Genomic DNA, 25,381 nt, shown 5'->3' on the forward strand with positions numbered 1-25,381 from the left:
TTTGAGACGTGTTCATAAATTGCACAAATATAGCCATCATTATTCCCTGTGCTGGTTTTTGCTTAGCCACAGGTCTTCTTTTAGACATATAATTTGCAGGCACAGAGCTTTCGTCTTCTGTTACAGACTGTGTGGTGAGAACATAAACTTATTGCATATTTTTATGCTATTTTATATGTAAAGTAATACTCTACTTGTCTCTGCTCTAGACTACTTTACAAGCACGCAATTTATATTATGTGTTTTTTATTGTAATATAGCCTAATTATTTGGAAAAAAATATAACTTTTAGAAAAAGATTTATTAAATTTATGTTTTGAAATATATAAAGTGTAAAATGGAGTACATAAGATGGTTAAACCAATGTTTCAACATCTTTTTGTCTGAACCACTGAGCCACGTGTTTGCAAGCTACAACTGGTGATACCAAAAGATTTGTGGAAACACTTTACAATAAGGTTCATTAGTTAACAATAGTTAACTACATTAGTTAACATGAACTAATAATGAACTGCACTTCTACAGCATTTATTAATCTTTGTTAATTTCAACATTTACTAATACATTATTAAAATCAAGAGTTGTAGCCTATTTGTTAACATTAGTTAATGCACTGTGAACTAACATGAACAAACTATGAACAGCTGTATTTTTTATTAACTAACATTAAAAAAGATTAACAAATAAAGTAGCATGGCTAGTTCATGTTAGTTAATACATTAACTAATGTTAACAAATAAACCTTATTGTAAAGTGTTACCAAATTCAGGCTAGCCTACATAATGAGAACAATTTTTACGTTCACACACTGGCCTCGTATATAGTCCGCTGTCCATAAATAAAGCATTATTCATCTGAGCAGTATTTATATGTTATCCCCTGTAAGTTCCATCCATCAAACACCTCGTTTTTCCATAGGAAATAATGTACAGACAACTTTTTGTCTCACACGCGCTTCCGTTCAGCTGCGTTCGAAGGACGTCTGAGGGGTTGCCATCGGTGACGCGTCCCTACGCAACCAGACCCCGCCCTAGTTCTTGCATCTCTTCTGTGATTGGAGCATTTAATCCAGACCTTCGAAAACTCGCAAGATGATTAGTGGAATCAGCTGTCAATCTCCCACAAAAATCTATTTACAGTAGGTTGTGAGCGGATCAAGTGTATCCGTTCAGATTAAAGCTGGATCTCCCTGTAACTAAAAGCTTTTTCTAGCTGGATTTTGTGTAATTAACAGATATTTTGTACTATATTTATTAGTTATTCCTCGGTGGAACGTTTTAATTCGTCTTTTTTCATCTGCTGAAGCGGAGGATCCAGGAAAAAGATGTCTTCGGACGAAGACAGAGCGAAGGAGATTCTGAAGGGGTTTAAACTGTATCCTTAAGTGATGATGGGACAGATTAGCCTGCTAGCTGCAAACCTAAAACTCACACAACTTTACATCATAGCTAGCTATCTCGTTTCGGGCGTAAATCTATATTAGGCAATTAATCTAACGGTTTTGAAACCATGACTCTAATATTAATGATGTTGTATGAGATGTTGATTACAGTTAGCAAACTGGAAGGTGAACCAGTTACGTATTATGTTGTGCTTTTTAGTAATAATGTGCAATAATTGCCTAATAATTTCAATTTAAACTATCTCTATCTATAAACCCATATGCTTTTTATTATATCAAACAAACTACAGGCAGTATTTGCTTCTGTGGTGTCAGACTGTCTGTTGACAGTTTATTTTGTGTGTAATAACACTAAACACCCAAATCAAGTGTTTAAACTGTTTATGAAATGTTTACATTTATCCTATTAAGTCTTTAGGCATTATGTACAGAATGACAGCAGTTTATTTGCTATGTAATGTGTGAATAGATAAATCGGTGTAATTCCTCTAATCCAGATTATGTCTGCATAATTCTATCAGTTGTATGATTATGCTTGTTTTTGTTCATGTGCATACCTGGATTAATGAGTTACTGAGATATGAATTGTAACTTTCTAGTGCGGTTATAATGCAGTTAATCATATCATTTCAAAGCAGTTTTACATTTTGTTTGAGCATATTAGAATCAGTAACTAACTGGGATGCTGTTCTTTGCTTTAGCTGGAAGTTTGGTTAATGTTCACATGGGCTTCAGGATACTATGAGACTGATAGGCACCTGATTCTTGGGATCAGGTGCATTAGCCAGGTGAAATCTCCTCACACAGTTTGTGCCTGCCATCACGATTACATAACATTGGCTAGTGTTTCTATAATAGGCTCTGTAAATCTGACAAGAATAATCACACTAGTAATAGAATGTTCTGATGGCATGAAAGTTGTCTTAGAAATGGCCACGTCTGGAATATTTGGACTAGCCTATCAGACACTGTTTTTTCTAATGTATCTTCAAGTAGACATGGGTCTGCCCTGTGTGACCTTCTTTGGGAATGCAAGGGTGTGTCTTACAGGCTGGTAATTCTTAAATCCTTGATTTGAAAGGACAGGGATTTGCTGCCTTATGCTCCTCACATCCAAGCTGTGGAAAATGATAGTAGACCAAAACTTATATGAATGTGCATCTTTTAATGAAAAGTTTGTGAAATGAGCAAAAGTGGAAAGTCTGTAAGGAAATATTTTGAACTTACCCTATTGTTCAAAAGTTTGGGGTCAAGAAGTTTTATAAAGAAATACTTTTATTAACTAAAGACATTAAGTTGACACATTAAATAAGTGACAGTAAAGACATTTACAATGTTACATGTATTTCAAATAAATATTGTTCTTTTGGACTTTTTATTCATCAAAGAATCCTGACAAAATGTATCTCTGTTTCCACAAAAAATATTAAGTAGAAGACAGTTTATTGAGCATCAAGTCAGCATATTAGAATGAAACTGAAGACTGGAATAATGGCTGCTGAAAATTCAGCTTTGCCATCACAGGAATAAATTACATTTTAAACTATGTTAAGATTGTAATAACTTTTCATAATACCCGTATTACTGTTTTTACTATATTTTTGATCAAATAATTGCAGCCTTGGTGAGCACAGGAGACTTCTTTCTAAAACATTGACCCCAAAATTTTAAATGGTAGTGTATGTATGAATAAGGCATTCAGATATTGTTTTATGTAAAATATTGAAACTTTATACTGTAGTTGTTCATAGTAAGCTGGAACATGGGCTGGTATGCCATAGATACAACTACCTATTGACCTTTAATTTAGGATAATTTCTTGTATTGGTCCTGAAATTAAGTTTTGAGCTCAGCTGTTTTCACAGAATATGTGTCATCTTAGTATAGCACAGCTCTTTTTAGCAGCGTGAATCTGGTACAATGTAGTTACGCAGCACAGACCAATTTTCAAAGGCTGTTTCAAAGATTCATGCAATTTTACCTCCAGGCTTCATCATATCTGCCTTGTGTGGTTTTTTTTTACCCAGCGTGCCCCAGAGGTGACTACCATGTGCAAAGCACCATCCCTTGAGTAGCTACAAAAAACACTGATTTAAATAATGAAAAAGATAGATATTATATCGTGTGCCAAATTATTTTTGTTAAAAGTGTTAGAGCAATGTAACAATGAAAGCTGTGCTGCAGTAGCACAAGTATTGAGCAAGTGTATCTAGAATTTTGAAGGAGTGTGTATTTTGTGTGCTCACCGTGTCTTTCAAGGCTGTTCCTGTGTCTTAGTTTATCTGGTAAAGCGTTAGTACTAACACAGCCTCAACTGCCATAATTTTTAATAAGGCAAAAATGTGATGCGTTTGATGTGCTGGTTTTTTTTATATATATATACACAGTTATCATAGCTCTTTTGCATCAGTAACAACAGATTAGAAACGGCAACAATGGATGACTTTTTAAAAATGAACGTGGCTTCCATGAAAGCATTGGCGCCGAGGGGACTAATTACTTCGACAGTGACAGTGTTTGTGAGTAAAAGGGTCTCTCCCCTGCGACTCTCTCGGTGTGCTCAGCAGGTGAGATCCCACAGACATCTGTCACCAATAATCTCAAATGCAGTCGCCTGGTTCATCAGATACAGAGCATAGTACTTAAGTGAATAGTTACTCATTTTTAGTGACTTCAGTTGTTGGCATCTAAATTTACAGGATACAGCGCATAAAATTAGTTTGAAAGATGAAACTCTCTTACCTTTCATAAGTCTGGAGTTCGCCAAAATGATGTTTAAGAACAATAGATCTAAATCAGTGGACCTTTTTGACTTCAAGGCTCCCCCATTGTCCACAACAATATTTGAATACCCCCCACCCCCAAAAGAGCATGGCATAGCTAAAAAGATGTATATTCATTATAAAAATAACCAAATACTAAGAAATATCTTGATTTTTAATTGTTTTAGCTTATTTTAATGAGTGTTTTGTCTTATTTTAAATAATTTTAATTCATTTTGAGACCCCTGGTTGAGAACCACTGGTCTAAATGATGTTTAAGCACATAGTAAATATCTCAAACTTTGTTATTTTTGTAGTCCAAACATTGTGTATGAAGATGTGGGATGCATTCGGTCAAATTACCACTGCATTAATTTAATTTGGTTCTGTTTGGTTCTTTTGTAAAGGGAAAATATATTATCTCAGGGCTGGACTGAAAATGAATCCTGGGTTGTGCTTCTGGTTATTTGTGTCTCAGGATTCATTTAAAGTATTTTAATGCTTTAGAGTTGTTCCATATAAAATTGAGTCTCCATAAGAAACATATGATAAATAAAATATGATTATACAAATTATAATTAATTATTATAAATATAAAATATTATATTGATATAATTAATATAAATATATTTATATAGTTTATATAATTTTGTGGCTGCAGTGTCACTAATATTGTACATTGTTAAAGTAACACTTTGTTTTATAGTGTTATATATGTTATATACTATAGTAATAACAGTGAATTATGCATAATTACATGCAACTAACTCTAACCCAAACCCTATTCCTAACCATATAGTAAATACATGTTGTTAATATTTCTCAGTACTTAAATGTATAATTACACTGTAACACATTTTTAATGATAAGCCCTTTTCATTCCAACAGGAACAGATTTGGATTTTGGATTTATGTGCCGCTATTAATGCTTGAAAGATAGATTAGGATTAGTGATACATGTAGCACACTTGTACAGCCCTGACTGAGATCTCATGGGGTTGGTAACTAGGGCCTGTGCTGTGCACCTGTAATGACACATGCAGCCTCGTGTGAGTGTGCTCTACCAGCTGAAAGACTCATACAGGTGGTTTGAAGATGAAGAAGTCAGATGTCATTGACACAGAGTACTGGACTTTGTCACAAACCATTGTTTTGCAGACAGATCAGGCTGTTTTTAGACCTCAAGTGTGGTCTGCTTCATTTAGCTCTTATCTTATTTGCTGGACTTGTTTGTGATATAAAACTAAATGCTGCTCAATGTAATGATCAGATACTGTTGAATTTAGTTCACCCATCACAACTTTCAGAAACCTGTAATACCCACTTTCCTCCATGGAAAACAAAAATAATTTTGGCAGAATGCTTATATGTGAAGATGCTCTTTTCCATCCAAAGATTTGGTGGTCATGGCTGTCGAACAAGATATTCCGTGAATTAAATTTAAAGTTACTTAAAATTAAAGTTTGTTCCTCACATAAACCTATCATATGGCTTTAGAGGAGTTTTTAAATAATATAGTGCTAGTGTCTTATGGACTGCTTTTATAGTGCTGTTTTGTTCTTTTTGAAGCTTGACAGTAACTGAAGATTCTACTAATCATCTCTTTTGTTAAAAGAAAAAAATACAGGTGTGAAATGACATGAGGTAAATGATGACACAATCTTCATTTTGTTTGATTATTGATTTAGACAAGTGTCATCATGTGAATTTCTAGCTGTCAAATGTTTTTTTTTTTTTTTGTTTTTTTTAAATGTTGGCCCTGAAATCAGAAGACATTTTTTTTCATTGACTGTTCAGCACAAAGACTTTATATATAGAAAGACGGTGCACTCAAATTACTATGAATGGGAGAAAGTGCAATGTGCAATATGGCAGAATAAATAAAAAAGTCATCACGTCACTGCAGCTGCCGTTAGAAGCTCTGCACATGCTCATTGGCTGGTTTAGCCTGAAAAATAAGTGTTTTTAATGCTATTTTAATGCTAAAGTAAGAAGACATACTTATGAGACAGTTGTTGTCAGATTTCATTAGTGATTTCAAATATGAAATGTAATCGTAAACCTGGTAAATAGTTTTGGAGAATTTGATGCTTCCCCATTCAGAGAGATAGGAACTGCACTTGCATGACTGAAATAGCTGCCTGAGGGGCGTTTCAAAGATGGCCTCCAAGTGAAATGACTTGTCTTAAAGGGGCTTTGGTTCAGCATGCCTTAACTTGTCTTCAGAAACTGGATGAATCTTAGAGATGCAGAGACAGGGAAGGTTCTTTGGCAGGGAACTGAAGACCTCTCCCTTCCTGGGGTAGAACATGAAGGTTTGTGGTTCTCAGCATTACCTTGCATTAAAGATTTAAACTATTGACTAGATTGGGCTACGCCAATTCTTCTCTTATGTCCACTACTTCACTGCACTTTTTAGTGATGTCAATGTGAGGACGAGATCAGTTTTCAGTTCTGAATTTGGTACAGAATGTGCCATGTCTGGTAACTAACAGATTTGATTTTGTTTTCCAGCTCGGGTTCCTAAGAAGATCCTGAAATGTAAAGCAGTATCCAGAGAGCTGAATTTCTCTTCAGTAGAAAAACTGGAAAAATTCCGACTGGAGCAAAAGGTTTTCTTTAAAGGCCAGTGCTTAGAAGGTTGTTCTGATTCTTTCTTGCACATTGCTATTTCTTATTACAAAAGTGCAATGACTGTAAATGCAAAATTAGCGCAAGATGTCTCTGGTTCTGAAATATCTACAGATACCTACACTAAGTCTTCTCAAGCAATGAGCTCCATATAAATGTCATTATTCATTATCCATTGGTAAAAAAGGACATTATCCAATTTAACAGTGTCACCAGTTAAACTCTGTTATGGAGACTGCAATGTTAAAAAACCACCTTAATTTCCTTTATCAAATTTGGATGATCAACTAGTAACCATACATTCTCATCTTACCTACAGAGGCTTTAAAAAAACATTTTTTATTGTAAACAATGTTAAAATGTGTAAAATATAAGTGTTGCTAAAAATACTATTTGATTATATTCCACTCGTTAGCCCCTTTCACACAGCAATCCTGGTAAATTAACGTAAAAGTACCAGAACGACGTCGGTAAATACACAAATGTGCTGTTCATACAAGCAACAGCGTTCCATCTTTTTACCAGCAAAGATATACCATTAAAACATCAGTACCAAAATACTGATCAATCAGAAATTATTGTTATAATAGTAGTGAATGGGGGGTGCGATTTTGAAGCCCAAAAAATGCATACATCCATCATAAAAAATAATTCATACGGCTCCTGGGGGTTAATAAAGGCCTTCTGAAGCGAAGTGATGGGTTTTTGTAAGAAAAATATGCGTATGTAAAAGCTTCCGGCAGATAGCCGTACGCGTCGATTTGCGGCGGAGGAGTAACCTCTGACCTGATGTGATGATGTGGAAGCACAGAGGATAGAGCAAAACAAAACACTGGTCACAAATTGGAAGTCTAAAATGAGAAATTTTAAGTAGAAATGTCGGAGGATTTCGATATAAGAGAAGAGGAGCTTGAGTTTGTTGCACAGCCCTATTTGTTTAAACTGAGAGGAGTCTTAAGCTTACTCCTACATCCTGTGTCATACATCGCGTCAGGGGTTATTCTTGTGGTGCAAGTCGACTTGCACAGTATGCGTAAGGTTGTCTGCCGAAAGCAAGTTATTTTAGTTTGTAAAGTTTTAAATGTGGTTATTTTTGTTAAAAAAAAACAAACAAAAAAAAGCTTCAGAAGGTCTTTATTATCCCACAGGTGCCGTATGGATTTTTTTTTTTTTTTTTTTTTTTTTTGATGGATGGATGCATTTTTTTGGGTTTCAAAAATGTAGTTACTTTTTTTTTTTTTTTTTTACTTCTGAGTGACAGGTGTAAGGACATGATCACACAGAATGCGGTTTTGCTCTTAAAAACACAAGACACATAATGGTTACTATAGTACTGCAGTTAATAGTATGCAATAGTAACTGCAGAGCCACAATGGTGATGAATGAAAAAGAAGGCAGGGTCAAGAGCATGAGCCACAGTGCAATGGCCAGATGTTTGTCTAGTGAATTTTTACATAGAAAAAAGCAATAATTAATTAAAAAGCAGCGGAACTTACCATAAACAGCACCAACAGAGCTTTATGATTGGCCCAAAGCAAACTTCTTACGTTCTTGCCTTCTGACTTCGCACGTGCTCATACCAGTAATCTTCATTCTTTGTTCATTCTTTGTTCAAACAACATCATACCACTAATTTACTGGTAATGTTACAACTTCTCATACTGGTAAATTGCCAGAACTGATTTACTAGTATTTTTGAAAAGGTCCTGTTCACACATGATCTCTTAATGGTAGTTTACCAGTAATTTACCAGTAAAAACTGTATGTGTGAAAGTGGCTATTGTTAGCATGTGACCTTCATACGAGTGTCAATAGTAGCCATCTTAGGTCATAGTCTGGTTGGATTTAGAGTTAGCGTAATCCAAATCAGACAGAAACCTTTGAGCATTTACGTATTTACTAGGCCTAAGATTCTTCAGTAACCTGAACAGTATATTTTAAATTCAGTGTTCTAATATAGAGGTTTCTTTCGATAAATTGTCCAATTTGTACCCAAAATTATTTTCAAAGAATTTAAAGGAATAGTTCACTTTCAAATAAAAATTTCCTGACAATTTACTCACCCCCATGTCATCCACGATGTCCATGTCCTTCTTTCTTCAGTCGAAAAGAAATTAAGATTTTTAATGAGATTATTCTCCATATAGTGGACTTCAATGGTCTCCAAACGGTTGAAGGTCAAAATTACAGTTTTAGTGAAGCTTCAAAGGGCTTTAAACAATACCAGACGAGGAATAAGGGCCTTATCTAGCGAAACGATCGGTCATTTTCTAAAAAAAAAATCAAAATGTATATGCTTTATAGGCACAAATGATCGCATCACAAGTGCTTCCACCAGAATGCGATTCCGTATTCTTCAAAAAGCTTATGCTAAATGTCCTACGCCTTCCTTATTCAACTTACGGAAAAAACGGAACTGGCACCGCGAATAAGAAAGGCGTAGGACATTCAGCGTAAGCTTTTTGAAGAATACAGAAACGCGTTCTGGTGGAAGCACTTGTGATGCGATCATTTGTGCCTATAAAGCATATACATTTTGATTTTTTTTTTTGAAAATGACCGATCGTTTCGCTAGATAAGACCCTTATTCCTTGTCTGGTATCGTTTAAAGCCCTTTGAAGCTGCACTGAAACTGTAATTTTGACCTTCAACCGTTTGGAGACCATTGAAGTGCACTATAAGGAGAAAAATCCTGGAATGTATTCATCAAAAACCTTAATTTCTTTTCGACTGAAGAAAGAAGGACATGGACATCTTGGATGACATGGAGGTGAGTAAATTATAAGGAAATTTTTATTTGAAAGTGGACTAATCCTTTAAGCATTCACCACTAATTCATGAAGCAACTGTCAGCCATTATACGTTTCATCTATGCTTGTCTTCATGGTTTTGTGGAATTATACTGATATTAATAGTAACACAACTACAGTAAATTTCCATTTGTTAACATCCGTTAACTACAACAGTTAACATGAACTAACAATAAACAATACTTCTACAGCATGAACAAACAATAAACAACTATATTTTTACTAACTAACATTAACAAAGACTAATAAATGCTTTAAAAACACATTGCTCATTGTTAGTTTAATGTTAGCTAATGCATTAACTAATGTTTACAAACTGGGTTTATTGTAAAGTTCTACCTATATTATTAAATATGAATTTCATTTTTTTTTTATTCTAGACTTTACTTGTCAGATTACTTTGTGTAATTTGTAAATCTTTTGCATTTTGGCTCGAGGGAATTTGTATGCACAAGCACTTTTGAGATATGTGAAACTAGATAACTTGGACAAATGAACTGAACTTTTGAAAGCTTGTTTGTTAAAATGTTTTTCCTCTTCTTGGCCTACTATATTTGAAGTGCGTAAAGATTATTGACACCACAAAATGCTTACACGTGTACCTTTTGTGTCTCTTTCAGAGTGGTTTTTCGAGTTTGGCTTTGTGATTCCTAATTCTACAAACACATGGCAGTCTTTGATAGAAGCTGCACCAGAGTCACAGATGATGCCTGCAAATGTCTTAACGTAAGAGTTTCCTTTAAAAAAAAAAAAAAAAAAAAAAAAAAACATTTTATGATAGTCGACATACTAGATATTCATAAAAGTTACTCATGGATTAATCATGGGTCAAATTTCTTCTCTTGCAGTGGTAATGTTGTTATAGAAACCAAGTTTTATGATGACGACCTTCATGTCAGCACGTCCCGGGTACGACTCTTCTACGTCTGAGGCATGGAACCTTTATTTTATTATTATTTTTTTTCTACTGTCAGTCCAGAGGATGGACCCATCACTACAAGTTTCAATATACAGAGGAGACACTCTACATACCGAGTACTTCTTCTGAGGCGCTGTGACAACAGCATTAAAAAGGAACATTTTAGGAAAAAACCCAGTTTCAAGACAAATGATTACACCAGTTTTATGGCAGATAAGGACTTGTACATAAGAGCTATCATGCTCATGACGACCTGGGTGTGTAAATTACCTGTTTGTATATTTTTCTTCTTCTTCTGTAATTCAATCCTGCAATGTACACTGCTTCCTTATCAGCTGTTTTTAAAAGGTCTTCTCCCAGTCTGTGTGGTCATTCATGGTCTCATTGTTTTGTTTTGTTTTTTTAGTTGAACTGTAAGATAGTCTGTGTTTTAAAATAAATGATGTAATTATGGATTAAAATATTGATATTGATGCTTTCTCTCCCACATTTCTCCTTCAACAAAGTATTTCTCATAATTGTTATTTATGTCACACGTTTTATGTGCATGTACAGGAATATGGCAGATTTAACATAAAATAAGTGGAAAATAAGAGAAAACCAGAATTACTTTAAAAGTTTTAAAACAGTAGTATATTTTGCTCTTTACATGGATTACATGGATCCTATTAATGAATCCCACAAAATAAATTAGTTTTTACAAAAGAGAACATATTTTTATCCACTTAAAATATCTTAACGGTTGTCATAAAGTTACATCAAGTTTGTTTTAATTTACCACATATAACCTTGGAATTAGCCTATAATTATTTTCTAAAGAGTGGCTGTCCACTATGTAGAAATGTCCAAAACAGAAATAACCAAGAGTACTACATTACCCAGAATTCCTTCCGGTCGGAGCGGAAGTTGTTCGTGACGACCTTGGGTAGCTCTTGCAAGCATGGCGAATAAAGAGCCTAACGTGAGTATACCGCCTTATTTCTTAAAAAAAAATACACATGTATAAAATTATAATTTTATAAATGATAGGTAATGCAAAGCCCAACTTTTTACTCACTGTCATATTCAGCTTGGTAACAGACATATAAACAGAAAGAGAGTGTTACATGTACAGTACATGACCAGTAAGTCTGTTGTGCTCTCATACACTAAAGCACATTAAACCTGTTGTCTGACCTCTTAACAGAGGTCTAAACTAAAATTAGACCGTATAACTGGTTCTTGAAGTAGGAATTTAAATATTAATGTTTACTGATTCTCAGTAACATGCTGTGGTGCTGAAATCCTGACTCCTGATGCCGGCTGGTCTACTAGAATGTTGGGCATTTGACGTTTAATATTACCTGTAACAAATTTCTTTTGGTCTGAAGTTGACATGATTCTACATGCAAGGCCTAATTCGTTTATTACAGTACCTGCGCTTCCATGATCTGTATCAGAATGTCAGCTCATAAAGTCTCAGACATTGCTTGAATATTGCAACGTTAATTATAAAACTGGAAAATTCTGGACATGATGAATTATTACCATTAAATGTCAAAGGATGGCGCTGTCGTCTCATTTAACTCGTTGGAAACAACTTAAAAGCATAAAAAAAAAAACAATGAAAAAATTATCAATTACTCATCCTCGTGTCTTTCCAAACCCGTAAGGCTTTCGTTCTTCTTTTAAAGACAAAATATATTTTAAATGAAATCTGAGAGATTTCTTTCCCTCCATTGACAGTTCACGAAACCGCCACTTTGTCGCTTCTAAAAGTTCATAAACAGATCGTAAAACTAATCCATATGAATCAAGCAGTTTAGTCCAAATTTTCTGAAGAGACTGATCATTTATATGATAAACATATTGAATTTATTCTTTTATTCACATACACACATTGATCAGCAAACAATCAGAAAATGAACCCCATTGGTTCTCGCACGTCAAGCAAGCGTGCTTGAGCTTCTGTTTACCATATCTGATGTGTGTGTTGATGAAAAGTTGTAGTTGTGCGGACTGTCAATGCAAAGATAGAATTCTCTCAGATTTCATTAAAATATATTCATTTGTGTTTTTCGAAGATGAATGAAAGTCTTTACAGGTCTGGAATGACATAAGGGTGAGTAAATGACAGAAATTTAATTTTTGAGTGAACTAACCCTTTAAAGATTTTACTATTAATGTAACAGTCATATTGCCATTTGTAATTTCCATTGAAATGAATGTTTTGTTGTTGTTATTGTGTTGTTGTTGCTGCTGTTTTGTACTCTGACAGAGGTTCATCCAGCACCTGAGAGATCTCGCCGGACGCATGTCCTCTGGCTCAAGGGGTGCTGGACTCGGACTGAAGTTATTAATTGGAGCAGGTGCACTTGCTTATGGAGTCAAAGAAGCAACATATACAGGTACATCCAGTATTACATTAGAAAACGTCTTGGAAACGTCTTGGCTATTTTGTAGTGCCATGCATTTATGCACTACCATTCAAAAGTTTGGGATCAATAAAAAATGTATACTTTTTTTTTTATTCAGCAAGGGCACATTAAATTGATCAAAAGTGACAGTGAAGACATTCACAATGTTACAACAAATTTATATTTCAAATAAATGCTGTTCTTTTGAAATTTCTATTCATCAAAGAATCCTAAAAGGAAATGTCACGGTTTATACAAAAATATTAAGCTACACAACTGTTTTCCACATTGATGATAATAAATCGAAATGAATAATTTCTGAAAGATAATGTGAGACTGAAGACTGGAATAAATGACATTTTAAACTATATTGAAAATATAAAACAGTTATTTTAAATTGTAATAATATCTCACTATATCACTGTTCAAATCGATCAAATAAATGCAGAATTTTTAAAAAACATTACAAAATCTCACTGACCCCAAACTTTTGAATGGTTTTGTATTTGTGCAAATATGTACTTTCAAGTTAATATTAAAATTAGAGGATTGGCAATGTCATCGCTCACACTAATGGTTTTGTCTTTAGTGGAGGGTGGTCAGCGAGCAATTGTCTTTAATAGAATTGGAGGGATGCAGATGGACACAGTCCTTGCTGAGGGTCTTCACTTCAGGTCATCTTTTTAATGACTTATTGAATAGTCTTCTGCATGAAAGCAAACTCTGTGTTTAATCTTTCCATAACGAAAAAAAAAGTTGTAACAAAAAATCTTTTTTTGAACTACATTCTTTTTATAGGATACCATTGATTCAGTATCCAATCATATATGATATTAGAGCCAAACCAAGAAAAATATCATCTTTAACCGGAAGCAAAGGTAATTTTTTTTTATTTTATTTAATTTTGATGGCCTTTCATTGTTTACTTCCATTTTGAACGTAGTCATAATTTGTTCACCTTATTGATTATAGTTTATTTAAATATGGCTGCCAGTCCAAAGGTCTTTACGTTGAGGAGTAATGTTGTTTGTAATGTGGACAGACCTGCAGATGGTGAACATCGCGTTGCGTGTTCTATCCCGACCGGTGGCTTCCAACCTTCCCGTCTTGTACCAGCAGCTAGGGAAGGACTATGATGAGCGTGTGTTGCCGTCCATTGTAAATGAAGTTCTGAAGAGTGTGGTAGCCAAATTCAATGCCTCCCAACTAATTACACAAAGAGCCCAGGTTGGTATTCTCTTACAATCTGGCTTCCACAAATTAGTTCTAGTTACAGGATATATATTTAAAGGAAGGGAATATTCATATCTCTATACAGTCTAAAAATGATTATATTTTTATCTTTCTTCTCCACTGATTGCATGCAGGTCTCTCTGCTCATCCGACGGGAACTCTTTGAACGTGCTAAAGACTTCAACATTATTCTCGATGATGTGGCCGTCACAGAGTTGAGCTTCAGCAAGGAGTACACAGCAGCTGTGGAGGCCAAACAAGTTGGTAGGTAAAATTTGGTTCTTGAGTGCTGTAGCACAAAATATGTGTACATAGTTACTATAATAAAAAAAATATGGTCTTTCAGCCCAGCAGGAGGCTCAAAGAGCTCAGTTCTTTGTGGAGAAAGCAAAACAAGATCAGAGGCAGAAGATCATCCAAGCTGAAGGAGAGGCCCAGGCAGCCAAAATGGTATGAGCTTCTAAAAGCATCTAAAAATAGTTACTTTTGCCAAAGGTCATGGGTATTATATTATATTATATTATATCGTTGTTATTGGTTTTATTATTTGGAATACACTCTAAAAAATGACTAAAAAAAACGAAACATATTTACAGAGTAAAATGCAGTTTTCCATTGAAACAGCAAAATACCATAAAACAATGCATTCTGGGTAATATTTGTCATTTTAAGAAAAGAGGCCTATAGGGTACTTTGACAAATGATGATTTGAAAATGACAAATAATATTACCTGGAATGCATTGCAATATACAGAATGCATTGTAATATACAGAAGTAATATAATGTAAAAACAATGCATTCTAGGTAATATTTGTCATTTTATTTTGTCAAAATGACTAATAATATTACCCAGAATGCATTGTTTTTACGGTATATTACTGTTTCAATGGAAAATGGTATTTTACTGTGTAAATTTGTTTTGTTTTTTACAGTTATTTTTTAGAGTAATAGTATTAAGGTTACACTTATTTTAATGTGTTCTTGTTACAGTGTAATTATACATTTAAAGAGTTAGTTCACCCCAAAATGAAAATAATGTCATTTATTACTCACCCTCATGTCGTTCTACACCCGTAAGGCCTTCATTCATCTTCAGAACACAAATTAAGATATTTTTGATTAAATCCGATGGCTCAGTGAGGCCTGCATTCACAGATGACAAATGACATTTCCTCTCTCAAGATCCATAAAGGTACTAAAAACATATTTAAAACAGTTCATGTGAGTACAGTAGTTCTACCTTAATATTATAAAGCAACGAGAATATTTTTTTGTGCGCCAAAAAACAAAATAACAACTTTTCAACAATATAGTTATGGGCTGATTTTAAAACACTGCTTCGGAGCTTTACGAATCGAATCAGTGACTCAGATCTCCTATCAAACGGCTAAACTGCTGAAATCACATGACTTTGGCGCTCCGAGTCACTGATTCGATTCGCAAAGCTCCGAAGCAGTGTTTTGAAATCAGCCCATCACTATATTATTGAAAAGTCGTTATTTTGTTTTTTTAGTGCACAAAAATATTCTCGTCGCTTTATAATATTAAGGTAGAACTACTGAACTCGCATGAACTGTTTTAAATATGTTTTTAGTACCTTTATGGATCTTGAGAGAGGAAATGTCATTGCTGTGAATGCAGGCCTCACTGAGCCATCTGATTTAATCAAAAATATCTTAATTTGTGTTCCGAAGATGAATAAAGGTCTTACGGGTGTGGAACGACATGAGGGTGAGTAATAAATGACATAAATGTCATTTTTGGGTGAACTGACCCTTTAAGTCCGGTTTCACAGACAGGGCTTAGATTAAGCCAGGATTAGGCCTTAGTTTAATTAGGATGTTTAAGTAGCTTTTATAAACATTCCTTAGAAAAAAACATTACTGGTGTGCATCTTGAGACAAATCGATGGCACTAATATATTTTAAGATATGCCACTGCAAGATGTTTTTAGTTAAAACAGCTCAAACATGCATTTTAGTCTGGGACTAGACTTAAGCCTTGTCTGTGAAACCAGGGGAATATCAATTAACTACATGTACTTAGGGTTAGGATTAGGTTTTGGCTTAGGGTTAGTTTGCATAATTTGTTGTGATTACTTTAGTAGTTACATGTAACAAAGACACTGTAAAATAAAGCATTACCTAGTATTATAAAATATAAATATCATTAATGTGTCTTTTGTGAAAAATGTTATTTGAGAAATGTATTTTGGTTTGTGGTCTGATCTAATTCTCAGTTAGGGGAGGCTGTCACAAAGAATCCCGGATACCTTAAACTCAGAAGAATCAGGGCAGCGCAGAACATTGCCAAAACGGTACAGTGTTATTATTCCCTTCTTTCCACAAGCATGTTTTCCACAGGCATTCCATTGTGGCATTTTGCTTATTCGTAATTTTTAATGAGTTGTCCTGATGTAAACGGTACTCTTTGGAAAAAGGTGTGTTTTTCACCCATGTAAATAAATATTTGATGTTCACTAGCAGTTCTGCCAAGGTTCAGCTGGTCTTGGATTGCTTTTTTGTTCAAGTCCTTTTGGAAAAAGCTGAATGTTTTGATGTCCTTTTTTAAAGCCCTGACCGGATGAAAGTTGTTTTCCAGGTGGCAGCTTCACAGAACAAGGTGTACCTGAGCTCGGATAGTCTGGTTCTGAATCTACAGGACGACTCTTTTGACAAGTAAGAACTATATAGCTGTATGCCTTTATACATCTAGTCTTCCTGTATGTATGATAATGCCAGTATAGTCTGCATGACCCCTCAAAATACATTGTGTTTGCACTTTGCACAATTAATTACATTTTGTAAAAGTGTAATTGATGTTGACACAATCTATTTTCATTGCAGATTGTCACTCGGAAAGAAGTAACCCATTCAAATAGCACTCTCGTTCTAATTGTCAGAGGTTCTATTACAAGAAGCCGTATGTGTGTCCTTTGAGATGGCTTTTTCTGATTGGGTCACAAATGGATATGTCATTCCGGGCAAGAGTCATTAAATATCTAATGGTGTTGTCCTGGTCCGTCAGTTAAATTTGACTCCACAATTTGCTGATGATCAAAACACTGCAGATTTGTGTTTATGAATGAAGGCAGGAATGTACAACTGTACCAGATCATTTAATAATCAAGGTTGGTTGAAAAAAATCCATCCATTCTTTTAGGAATGATTTATGTCTTTGCTGAAAAATAATACAGTTGTATATGTGACACAAAATGACAGCTAATAAAAACTTTCATATGTTATACAAGTTTCTTTTTTTAAGATAAAACATTAAAGGGTTAGTTCACCCAAAAAATGAAAATTCTGTCATTAATTACTCACCCTCGTGCCGTTTTAAACCCGTAAGACCTTCGTTGATCTTCGGAACACAAATTAAGATATTTTTGTTTAAATCCGATGACTCAGTGAGGCCTACATAGGGAGCAATGACATTTCCTCTCTCAAGATCCATAAAGGTACTAAAAACATATTTAAATCAGTTCATGTGAGTACAGTGGTTCAATATTAATATTATAAAGCGACGAGAATATTTTTGGTGCGCCAAAAAAAAACAAAATAATGACTTATTTAGTGATGGCCGATTTCAAAACACTGCTTCAGGAAGATTCGGAGCGTTATGAATCAGCGTGTCGAATCATGATTCGGACCGCGTGTCAAACCGCCAAACTGCTGAAATCACGTGACTTTGGCGCTCCGAACTGCGGATTCGACACGCTGATTCATTATGCTCCGAAGCTTCCTGAAGCAGTGTTTTGAAATCGGCCATCACTAAATAATTAGTTATTTTGTTTTTTTGGCGCACCAAAAATATTCTCGTCGCTTTATAATATTAATATTGAACCACTGTACTCACATGAACTAACTGATTTAAATATGTTTTTAGTACCTTTATGGATCTTGAGAGAGGAAATGTCATTGCTCCCAATGTAGGCCTCACGGAGCCATCGGATTTAAACAAAAATATCTTAATTTGTGTTCCGAAGATTAACAAAGGTTTTACGGGTGTAGAACAACATGAGGGTGAGTAATTAATGACAGAATTTTCATTTTTGGGTGATCTAACCCTTTAAGCTTTTTTGACTGTTGTCTTAGTTTTTGGATTAACCCTGGAATATTTTAATCCTAAAAAAAATATATTTTCTGTTTTAATTTTTAAAAGATTTCTTGGTATTTTACTAAATACTAATTATTAAACCAGCCTGCACTGTAAAAGCATCACTCTACTACTTGCTTCTGGTAACTCTAGCAGTCCAATCCTGCTCAATCTGCCTCTCTGCTTACCCTTTGAACTGCCTCTTTCCCTCCCCCAAAACTGAGTAAGTAGAGTGAGGCTTGTTTGGCTCTTCTATTGGCTCTTGTCTATTTGCATTCTTTAAAAGGCACCAATGAACAGATGCTGAGCCTTTTGTCAGACTGCATAAGCTAAATACATGCTACCATTTTTGATGAGCAGGGAAAAAGTTGCATAATAAATTTTTATTTGATCTCCTAGCAAGTTTTTTCTTCAAATAGAATATGGTTGTCTAGTTCTAAGTATATTGGCCAGGTAGCCGATTAATCAGCTGATATTTGGCTGTACTGAAAATATCAGCATTGGCAACCCTGGCTTTTTGGCTGTTTACCTGAGGTGTTAGCTTCCCATGTGTCAGTTCCAAAATGTACAAATACCCTTGTAAACTGAAAAGGCACACTATTTTTATTTGAAATATTTGAATACTTCAATTTCAGCATAATTTTTAATGCAGTATTTGCAGCAGTTTAATGTGATATTATTCTCGTCTTGTGCATACTCTGCATTGACACAGTGTACAAAGTTAAGAAGAGATGAGGGGAAAATGGAATGAATTTTGTGGACAATTTCAGGCATGTCTGTGAAGGTCATGCACAAACAAAGATTTTTTTTTTTTTTTTGGGGGGTCATTAACAGTTAAAAAACAGTTTTTAGGATGTCATTTTTGTTGTCTACACAAAAGATTCTTTTCAAAAATATTTTGTCTTCACAGTTGCTGGATCTGTTATAAACTAGCTGAAATATTCAGGTGGCACAGTGTTCTGAACACAGTTTTCAATAGGTAATATCTGAAAGGAATAAAGAAAAAACAACATATAGACAGTCATACAGTGGCCAGATGGGACTTGTCGCTACGATATGAAATATGATGGTATGTGTGATGATTTTGAAGTGAAGTGATGATGAAGTGCCTAAAATAGGGTTCCAGGTGTGCAGAGGGTCTGTGTGATTTCTCCAGAAAAATGTAATCTAAAACAGGTGGGTGGATATACATGTATTTATTTTTTCCAGTTTTGTTGAATGCATTTTCTTTTTTCTTTTTTCTTTTTTTGTGAACATTTAAGACCTTTTTTTTTTTCCAGGGGGCGCATAGGTCAAGGCTGTCCACATAATCTAAGGCATAATGTTGGGGACAATAGGACAGATTTGAGTATTTGAATCAGTAGATAAAGCCTGAACTTTGTGTGTTTGAGCTCTAAGCACTGAGATTTATACTGGGACAAAAAGTATGTAAAAATAGGGCACAATGTACTGTATAAATATGTTTATATTTTCTGTATTGTGTTTTTTTTTTTTTTTTTTTTTTTTATACAGGTGTTTTGCCTGTATTTTGAATTCCCCATTGTGTTGTGTGTTTTAGGGTTAACCGAAATTTCCATAAATTACTGGATAATGCCCTGGCAGAAAATGACAATTTTCTGTTTTTGTTTTTTACAGTGATCTTTATTGTATATTTGTTAGTAATTATTATATATTTATTGATGACGCAAAAGATTTAATTAACAATTCAAAGAAAAACTCAGATGGCAGTCCATCCAAACCAGAAGCTTTATGAACCAACGCTGCCTGTTCTTATGTTAAAAAAAATCCTCTGTATGTTATGTATTGATTTATCACATACGAATTAATGATATATTATATATATTGGCATTATATCAGCAATCTGCCAGGTTAAATGTGTCAACATCGGCAATTGAAAAGCCCATGTAAGCCAAACACTGCTCTTCTGTCTAAAAGACAATTTGTGTAAGAAATGTTATTCATTATATCTGTTTAATTTCTTATACAAAATTTAACCTGAGCTCAGAGTAAGATTTTTGCAAATAAACATGATAAGCAGATAAGCAGAACTGAGAAGTCGCTGACTGCCTGCATGTTTCAGTGGATAATCGGGGGTTGTGTTAAAGCTCTTATATGACTCTGTGTTGTCTCAGTATAATTAGATCATATTAAGCCCTTTGTGTACTGGTGAATATGGAACTCTAGCTTATTGTGTCAAACTTGCCAAAATGCTCCACTAGGTGGCACTCAACTCCTAATACTGCCCTACATGGCATCACATTACATTCAGCTGCTGAGATTGTCTGCTAAATAAAAGTACAAACGGTTTGAGCTTGGGCTCAAGTCAAGTCTGTTCCTGTAGTTTTCATAACATACAGCTGGGTTAAAAGTGACGCCGCACGTGTGTGGCCTCAGGCTTTAAAGCTTGAATTCATCCTTAATGGGCCCCTACACAATGTCCCTCTTTAAAGTGAAAAGCTCTGTTGAAGGAGAGGGGGTTTGTGCCACATGCTTATTCATGAAGGTGGGCTGTAGGTCAGGCGTCTGTGAGCGAACACTGCTGAAAAAAACATAAACACAGCCCTCCCCAAAGCTCCAGTTGTGGAAGACTTACAACAGCCATGTTTTAGTAAAAGACTTCAGAGAGGAAATTATTTATTTATACATTTTGGAATGCAGTTTAAAGGTTTAGTTCACCCAAAAATGAAATTTCTGTCATTAAGTACTCACCCTCATGTCGTTCCAAACCTGCAAGACCTTCGTTCATCTTCAGAACACAAATTAAGATCTTTTTGATGAAATCAAAGGTTTTTTATCTCCCATAGAAAGCAACGAAATTACCACATTCAAGGTCCAGAGAAGTAGTAAAGATAACGTTAAAATAGTCGAAAGTATTCTCGTCACTTCATAACATTAAGGTTGAACCACTGTAGTCATGTTGACTATTTTAACGGTCTTTGCTAATTTCTGGACTTTGAATGTCGTAATTTCGCTGCTTTCTATGGGAGATTAAAAAAAAAAAAAACTCGGATTTCATCAAAAATATCTTAATTTGTGTTCCAAAGATGAACGAAGGTCTTACGGGTGTGGAACAACATGAGGGTTAGAAATAAATAACAGAAATTTCATTTTTGGGTGAACTAACCCTTTAAGTGGTTCAAGTTTGGAAGGATGCATTTATACATACATACCAACCTTTTGTGTGTCTATAAAGATTTAAAGGGTTAGTTCACCCAAAAATGAAGTCAAATCATTAATTACTCACCCTCATGTCGTTCCACACATGTAAGACTTTCGTTCATCTTCAGAACACAAATAAAGATCTTTTTAATGAAATCTGAAAGATTTTTATGTCCTTCTATTGACAGCCTACGCAGCTACTACTTTCAAGTCCCAGAAAGGTAGTAAAGACATCATTAAAGTAATCCATGTGACTCCAGTGGTTTAACCTCAATTTATGAAGTGACGCGAGTGCTTTGTTTGCGCAAAAAAATTACAAATTAAATGAATCTCCAACATGCATTTAAGACCCCGTTTACACTAGTGCGTTTTAGTTTTAAAACGGCGTTTTAAAATGAAAACAATCCTTGTCTACACTGGCGTTTCTACAGCGTTTCAGAAACGATCTCCGTCTATAAGACTGAAAACGCATGTCACATGACCGTATGCTTGCGCATACAAGTGTAAACAGTTGCCTCTTGCACATGTAGGTAGCTGGATTATTAAAAAAATGCAAAGTTTAACTGCACAATGGTTACTAAAAATGACAACAAAGCCAGCAATGATTGCAGTTCAGTCTCCGTGTTATTGTTTACATGGTCGTCCAGAATACGCAGAGCGAATGTGTGCAGCCACGCCATTGTTTTCAAAAGTCTCTGTTTTGGCCTGTTTACACTGAAAGGAAACACTGGCGTTTTCAAACTAAAACGGGGTCTGCAGGGTTTTTGAAAGTCTCAGTTTTCGAGGTTTCGAAAACGCCGCCGTAGTGTAAACATCAGGTGTAACCGTAGCAAAACTTATGCATTTTAAAACGAAAACTGGCCTAAGACTGTGATCCACTCTGTTGGACAAGAACAGTGAAACACCTGCCTGAATAAGCTTAATGTTAATTGTGGGAATGTGCTGGCTGCGACGGTGCATTTTTTAACATGGCTTGTTTGCACCCTCCCTTCCTTACACACACACACTGCAAAAAGACGGCAAGCCCATTGCTCAGTTGGTGTGTCTCCATGGCAACACTGACCTCATGCTGTGACAGGCAATCTGGGCTGGTTGCTATGGTGAGTCGTTGTGACATCAAACCTGAGCCCCAGTTGCCATGGCACCACACCTACTGGCTCAGCAGCTATTTCTGTGTGATGTCTGGAGCCAACAGGCAACGGAGTTACAATGTCCCATTTTCATTCGTGATACTTATTCCTTTGTTCTGTGTTATTCTATACGCTGTTTATGCAATTTCATATGATTCCGCCTTTGGCTCTGCGATGTTGAGAACTTGTAATGTTATCTTTTCATTGTAAACTACAGTAGTTTTTGAAAGATTTCCTTCACTATCCCTATGTGCACAGAGTAAGGTTAACTCAAACTATTATTCACCTTTACAAAATCCTTCTGATGAGGAAGTTTATTTAATGAGATTGATGTGTTTGAGTAAATCCTGGCTTTCAAGGACAAATGAAGAATTATGAGCCGTATATTTAATCTAAAGATGGCGCTCTGGGTCAGCTAATCCCCATGATCTCCTGTGGAGCATCTGAATGAAGGCATCAGCACGATTTGCATACTTCTTACTAACAATTCCACTTGCATCACACCACAGATTTAATTATGAGGGTATTATAAATCACAACTGGAATTTAATGGCACACCCTACTAGGTTTGAAGTGTGTATGTGTGTTTCCTGTTTCTCTACGACAGATCGTAGGTGCTGCCCATGCTTGTTCGGAGTCTTGTGGCTCATTTAAGGTGTGTGTAGGGTCCCTCATTGCAGAGGGGTTGGGTACTGCAAAGGCCCCTCACCCATCTTCATTATGGGTGATAAATGTGAGCAAGGGCCCCCATAACAGCTCCGCCCAGCTTCCTTCTCCCCTCCCCTCCCTTCTCTTTCTCTTTTTTCTTTTTCCACCCTTCCCCCTCTCCACTCTCACTTTGTTCTTCCCGCCTTCCTTATTGTGTGTACTCACCAATAAGCCTGGTTCTCTGATACAGTTGAGATTTATTAGTATTTAGAGATCCAGTGACTTTAGATCCAGTGTCTGTCACAGCTCAGTAATTTTTCATACTGACTTGTTCACCCCCTTGTTCAGAGGTCAGGGATTCAACAGAAACCACATCTGTTAAGTGAGCCATGGACTGGAGTATGTGAGTGTATGAAGGAGTCTGTCTGGAGTGCTTCACGGCAATATTTTACTGAGCAAATGAACTAACCTTCCCCCTCTCCTTCTTTATAGTCTTTAAAGTGCTAAGTGACATTGGGGAATTGTGTCCTAGTTTGACATGCATCATGTGTAAGACAGTCTGCACATCATCTGATGCCCTTCAGTTTGATAATGAAGCTGATAATGAACACCGCTGGGCCCAACAATCAAGAAGAAAATCACAACTTAAAGAGTAGAAAGAAAAACAACAACCCTGATTCTGCTCTTATGTCCAAGCTAACAAAATATGTTTTAAGAACATTTTGCTAACGTTCCCAATAAGTTGTGAAAACGTAATTTCTGGGAATGTTACTTTTGAATGTTATCTAAACCATCTGTAAGTAAGTGGTAATGTTTAAAACATTTGGCGAACGCCCAACTAAAATGTTTCAGAAAAATGTATGAATAGTGTTTTTGTGGTAACATTTTGATAACATTATTGATCAGATAACATTTAAAGAACATTCTATTAACGTTACTGGAAGAACATTTGTTCATTACTTTGAGAGAACCTTGCCAGAATGCTAGCCAAAGTTCTGAGAACACTCTCTGGTTGCTTGAGTGTTAGTATTTGTTTCCATGTATGTCATGCTTCCAACCATGTGCATGATTGCTAGACAGTGCTCTCTTTGACACTTTTGTAGGAAAGACAACTAAGCTGTAAATACTCATTTTCTGTTTTGAAGTAAAATGTTCCTTTCTCACACTAGCAAATTATTGCAGAATGTTTCGTGTATTCATAAGGCTACAAACTCAGTTTGCGCTTGCATCACGTGTCTTTTGCAGCATCTCACGCATGCAAGCCATTTTAAGGCGAAGTGTCAAGTTTAGCACAGCTCATTAATGCCACTTTTATAACAGTGGAGTGCTTTGCTTTTTTATACTAAAGGCATGGTCACACTTAGGGCACGGTCACATTAGCAAAACTCAAAGGATTAGTTCACCCAAAAATGAAAATTCTGTCATTAATTACTCACCATCATGTCGTTCCACACCCGTAAGACCTTCGTTAATCTTTGGAACACAAATTAAGATAATTTTGATGAAATCGAGAGGTATCTGACTCATCCATAGACAGCAATATAATCAACACTTTCAAGGTCCAGAAAGGTACTAAAGACATAGTTAAAACAGTCGACGTGACTGCAGTGGTTCAACCTTAATTTTATGAAGCAACGAAAATACTTTTTGTGCGCAAAAACAAAACAAACAAAACTTTATTCAACATTATCTTCTGTTCTGTGTCATTCTCATACGTTGTTTATGTCCAGCACCTCCAGGTTCTACGTCAGAACGCCGACTCATTATTGGCCGGCTCCTGCGTCACCATCACACGCATGCGTTGTGCTGCTCACATGTACAGCTTTGGCCAATACTGAGCCGGCATTCAGACGTAAACACGGAAGCCTTCACTGTGCTTACTGCGTCACCTGCGTAAGGATATTGCTATTTTTGTTTTGTTTTTGTGCACAAAAAGTATTCTCGTCGCTTTATAAAATTAAGGTTGAACCAATGCAGTCAGGTCGGCTGTTTTAACGATGTCTTTAGTACCTTTCTGGACCTTGAGAGCGTTGATTATATTGCTGTCTATGGACGAGTCATATACCTCTTGGATTTCATCTTAATTTGTGTTAGGAAGATGAACGAATGTCTTACGGGTGTGGAACGACATGAGCATGAGTAATTAATGACAGAAATTTCATTTTTGGGTGAACTAACCCATTAAGGCACAGTCA

General features: G+C 35.6%; 2 protein-coding genes across 4 annotated transcripts; both read left to right on the top strand.

Annotated features, from left to right (window-relative positions):
- The first annotated feature begins 1,121 nt into the window (after positions 1-1,121).
- pde6d (phosphodiesterase 6D, cGMP-specific, rod, delta) lies at positions 1,122-10,997 on the top strand. 2 transcript variants are annotated; one of them, XM_051897554.1, is made up of 5 exons: positions 1,122-1,374; positions 6,391-6,479; positions 6,679-6,804; positions 10,226-10,331; positions 10,454-10,997. In XM_051897554.1, the coding sequence occupies exons 1-5, from the start codon at positions 1,325-1,327 to the stop codon at positions 10,533-10,535; spliced, it is 453 nt and encodes a 150-aa protein (XP_051753514.1). In that variant the 5' UTR covers positions 1,122-1,324; the 3' UTR covers positions 10,536-10,997. The 2 variants fall into 2 exon arrangements, with proteins under 2 accessions (XP_051753514.1, XP_051753515.1); XM_051897555.1 differs by having other exon boundaries at positions 6,679-6,789.
- Positions 10,998-11,387: 390 nt separating this feature from the next.
- Positions 11,388-17,403, top strand: phb2b (prohibitin 2b). Of its 2 annotated transcripts, XM_051897553.1 has the most exons (11): positions 11,424-11,485; positions 12,588-12,625; positions 12,782-12,911; positions 13,510-13,594; positions 13,719-13,798; positions 13,963-14,147; positions 14,288-14,417; positions 14,500-14,603; positions 16,394-16,471; positions 16,756-16,832; positions 17,001-17,403. In XM_051897553.1, exons 3-11 carry the CDS (start codon positions 12,818-12,820, stop codon positions 17,020-17,022), a joined length of 855 nt encoding a protein of 284 aa, XP_051753513.1. In that variant the 5' UTR covers positions 11,424-11,485; positions 12,588-12,625; positions 12,782-12,817; the 3' UTR covers positions 17,023-17,403. The 2 variants fall into 2 exon arrangements, with proteins under 2 accessions (XP_051753512.1, XP_051753513.1); XM_051897552.1 differs by lacking the exon at positions 12,588-12,625 and having other exon boundaries at positions 11,388-11,485.
- The last annotated feature ends 7,978 nt before the right edge of the window (positions 17,404-25,381 follow it).

Source organism: Ctenopharyngodon idella, chromosome 6 (genome assembly GCF_019924925.1).
Source record: "Ctenopharyngodon idella isolate HZGC_01 chromosome 6, HZGC01, whole genome shotgun sequence".
Taxonomy (NCBI): Eukaryota; Metazoa; Chordata; class Actinopteri; order Cypriniformes; family Xenocyprididae; genus Ctenopharyngodon; species Ctenopharyngodon idella.

Excerpts from the sequence above, each read along its gene's own strand:
- phb2b (XM_051897552.1), top strand. The coding sequence starts at position 11,465 with ATGGCGAATAAAGAGCCTAAC. Across the intron at positions 13,799-13,962 it reads ATCTTTAACCGGAAGCAAAG|ACCTGCAGATGGTGAACATC; the intron begins GTAATTTTTTTT and ends TAATGTGGACAG. Across the intron at positions 14,604-16,393 it reads AGGCCCAGGCAGCCAAAATG|TTAGGGGAGGCTGTCACAAA; the intron begins GTATGAGCTTCT and ends TCTAATTCTCAG.
- pde6d (XM_051897554.1), top strand. The coding sequence starts at position 1,325 with ATGTCTTCGGACGAAGACAGAGCGAAGGAGATTCTGAAGGGGTTTAAA. Across the intron at positions 1,375-6,390 it reads ATTCTGAAGGGGTTTAAACT|AAACTGGATGAATCTTAGAG; the intron begins GTATCCTTAAGT and ends ACTTGTCTTCAG. Across the intron at positions 6,805-10,225 it reads TAAAGGCCAGTGCTTAGAAG|AGTGGTTTTTCGAGTTTGGC; the intron begins GTTGTTCTGATT and ends TGTCTCTTTCAG.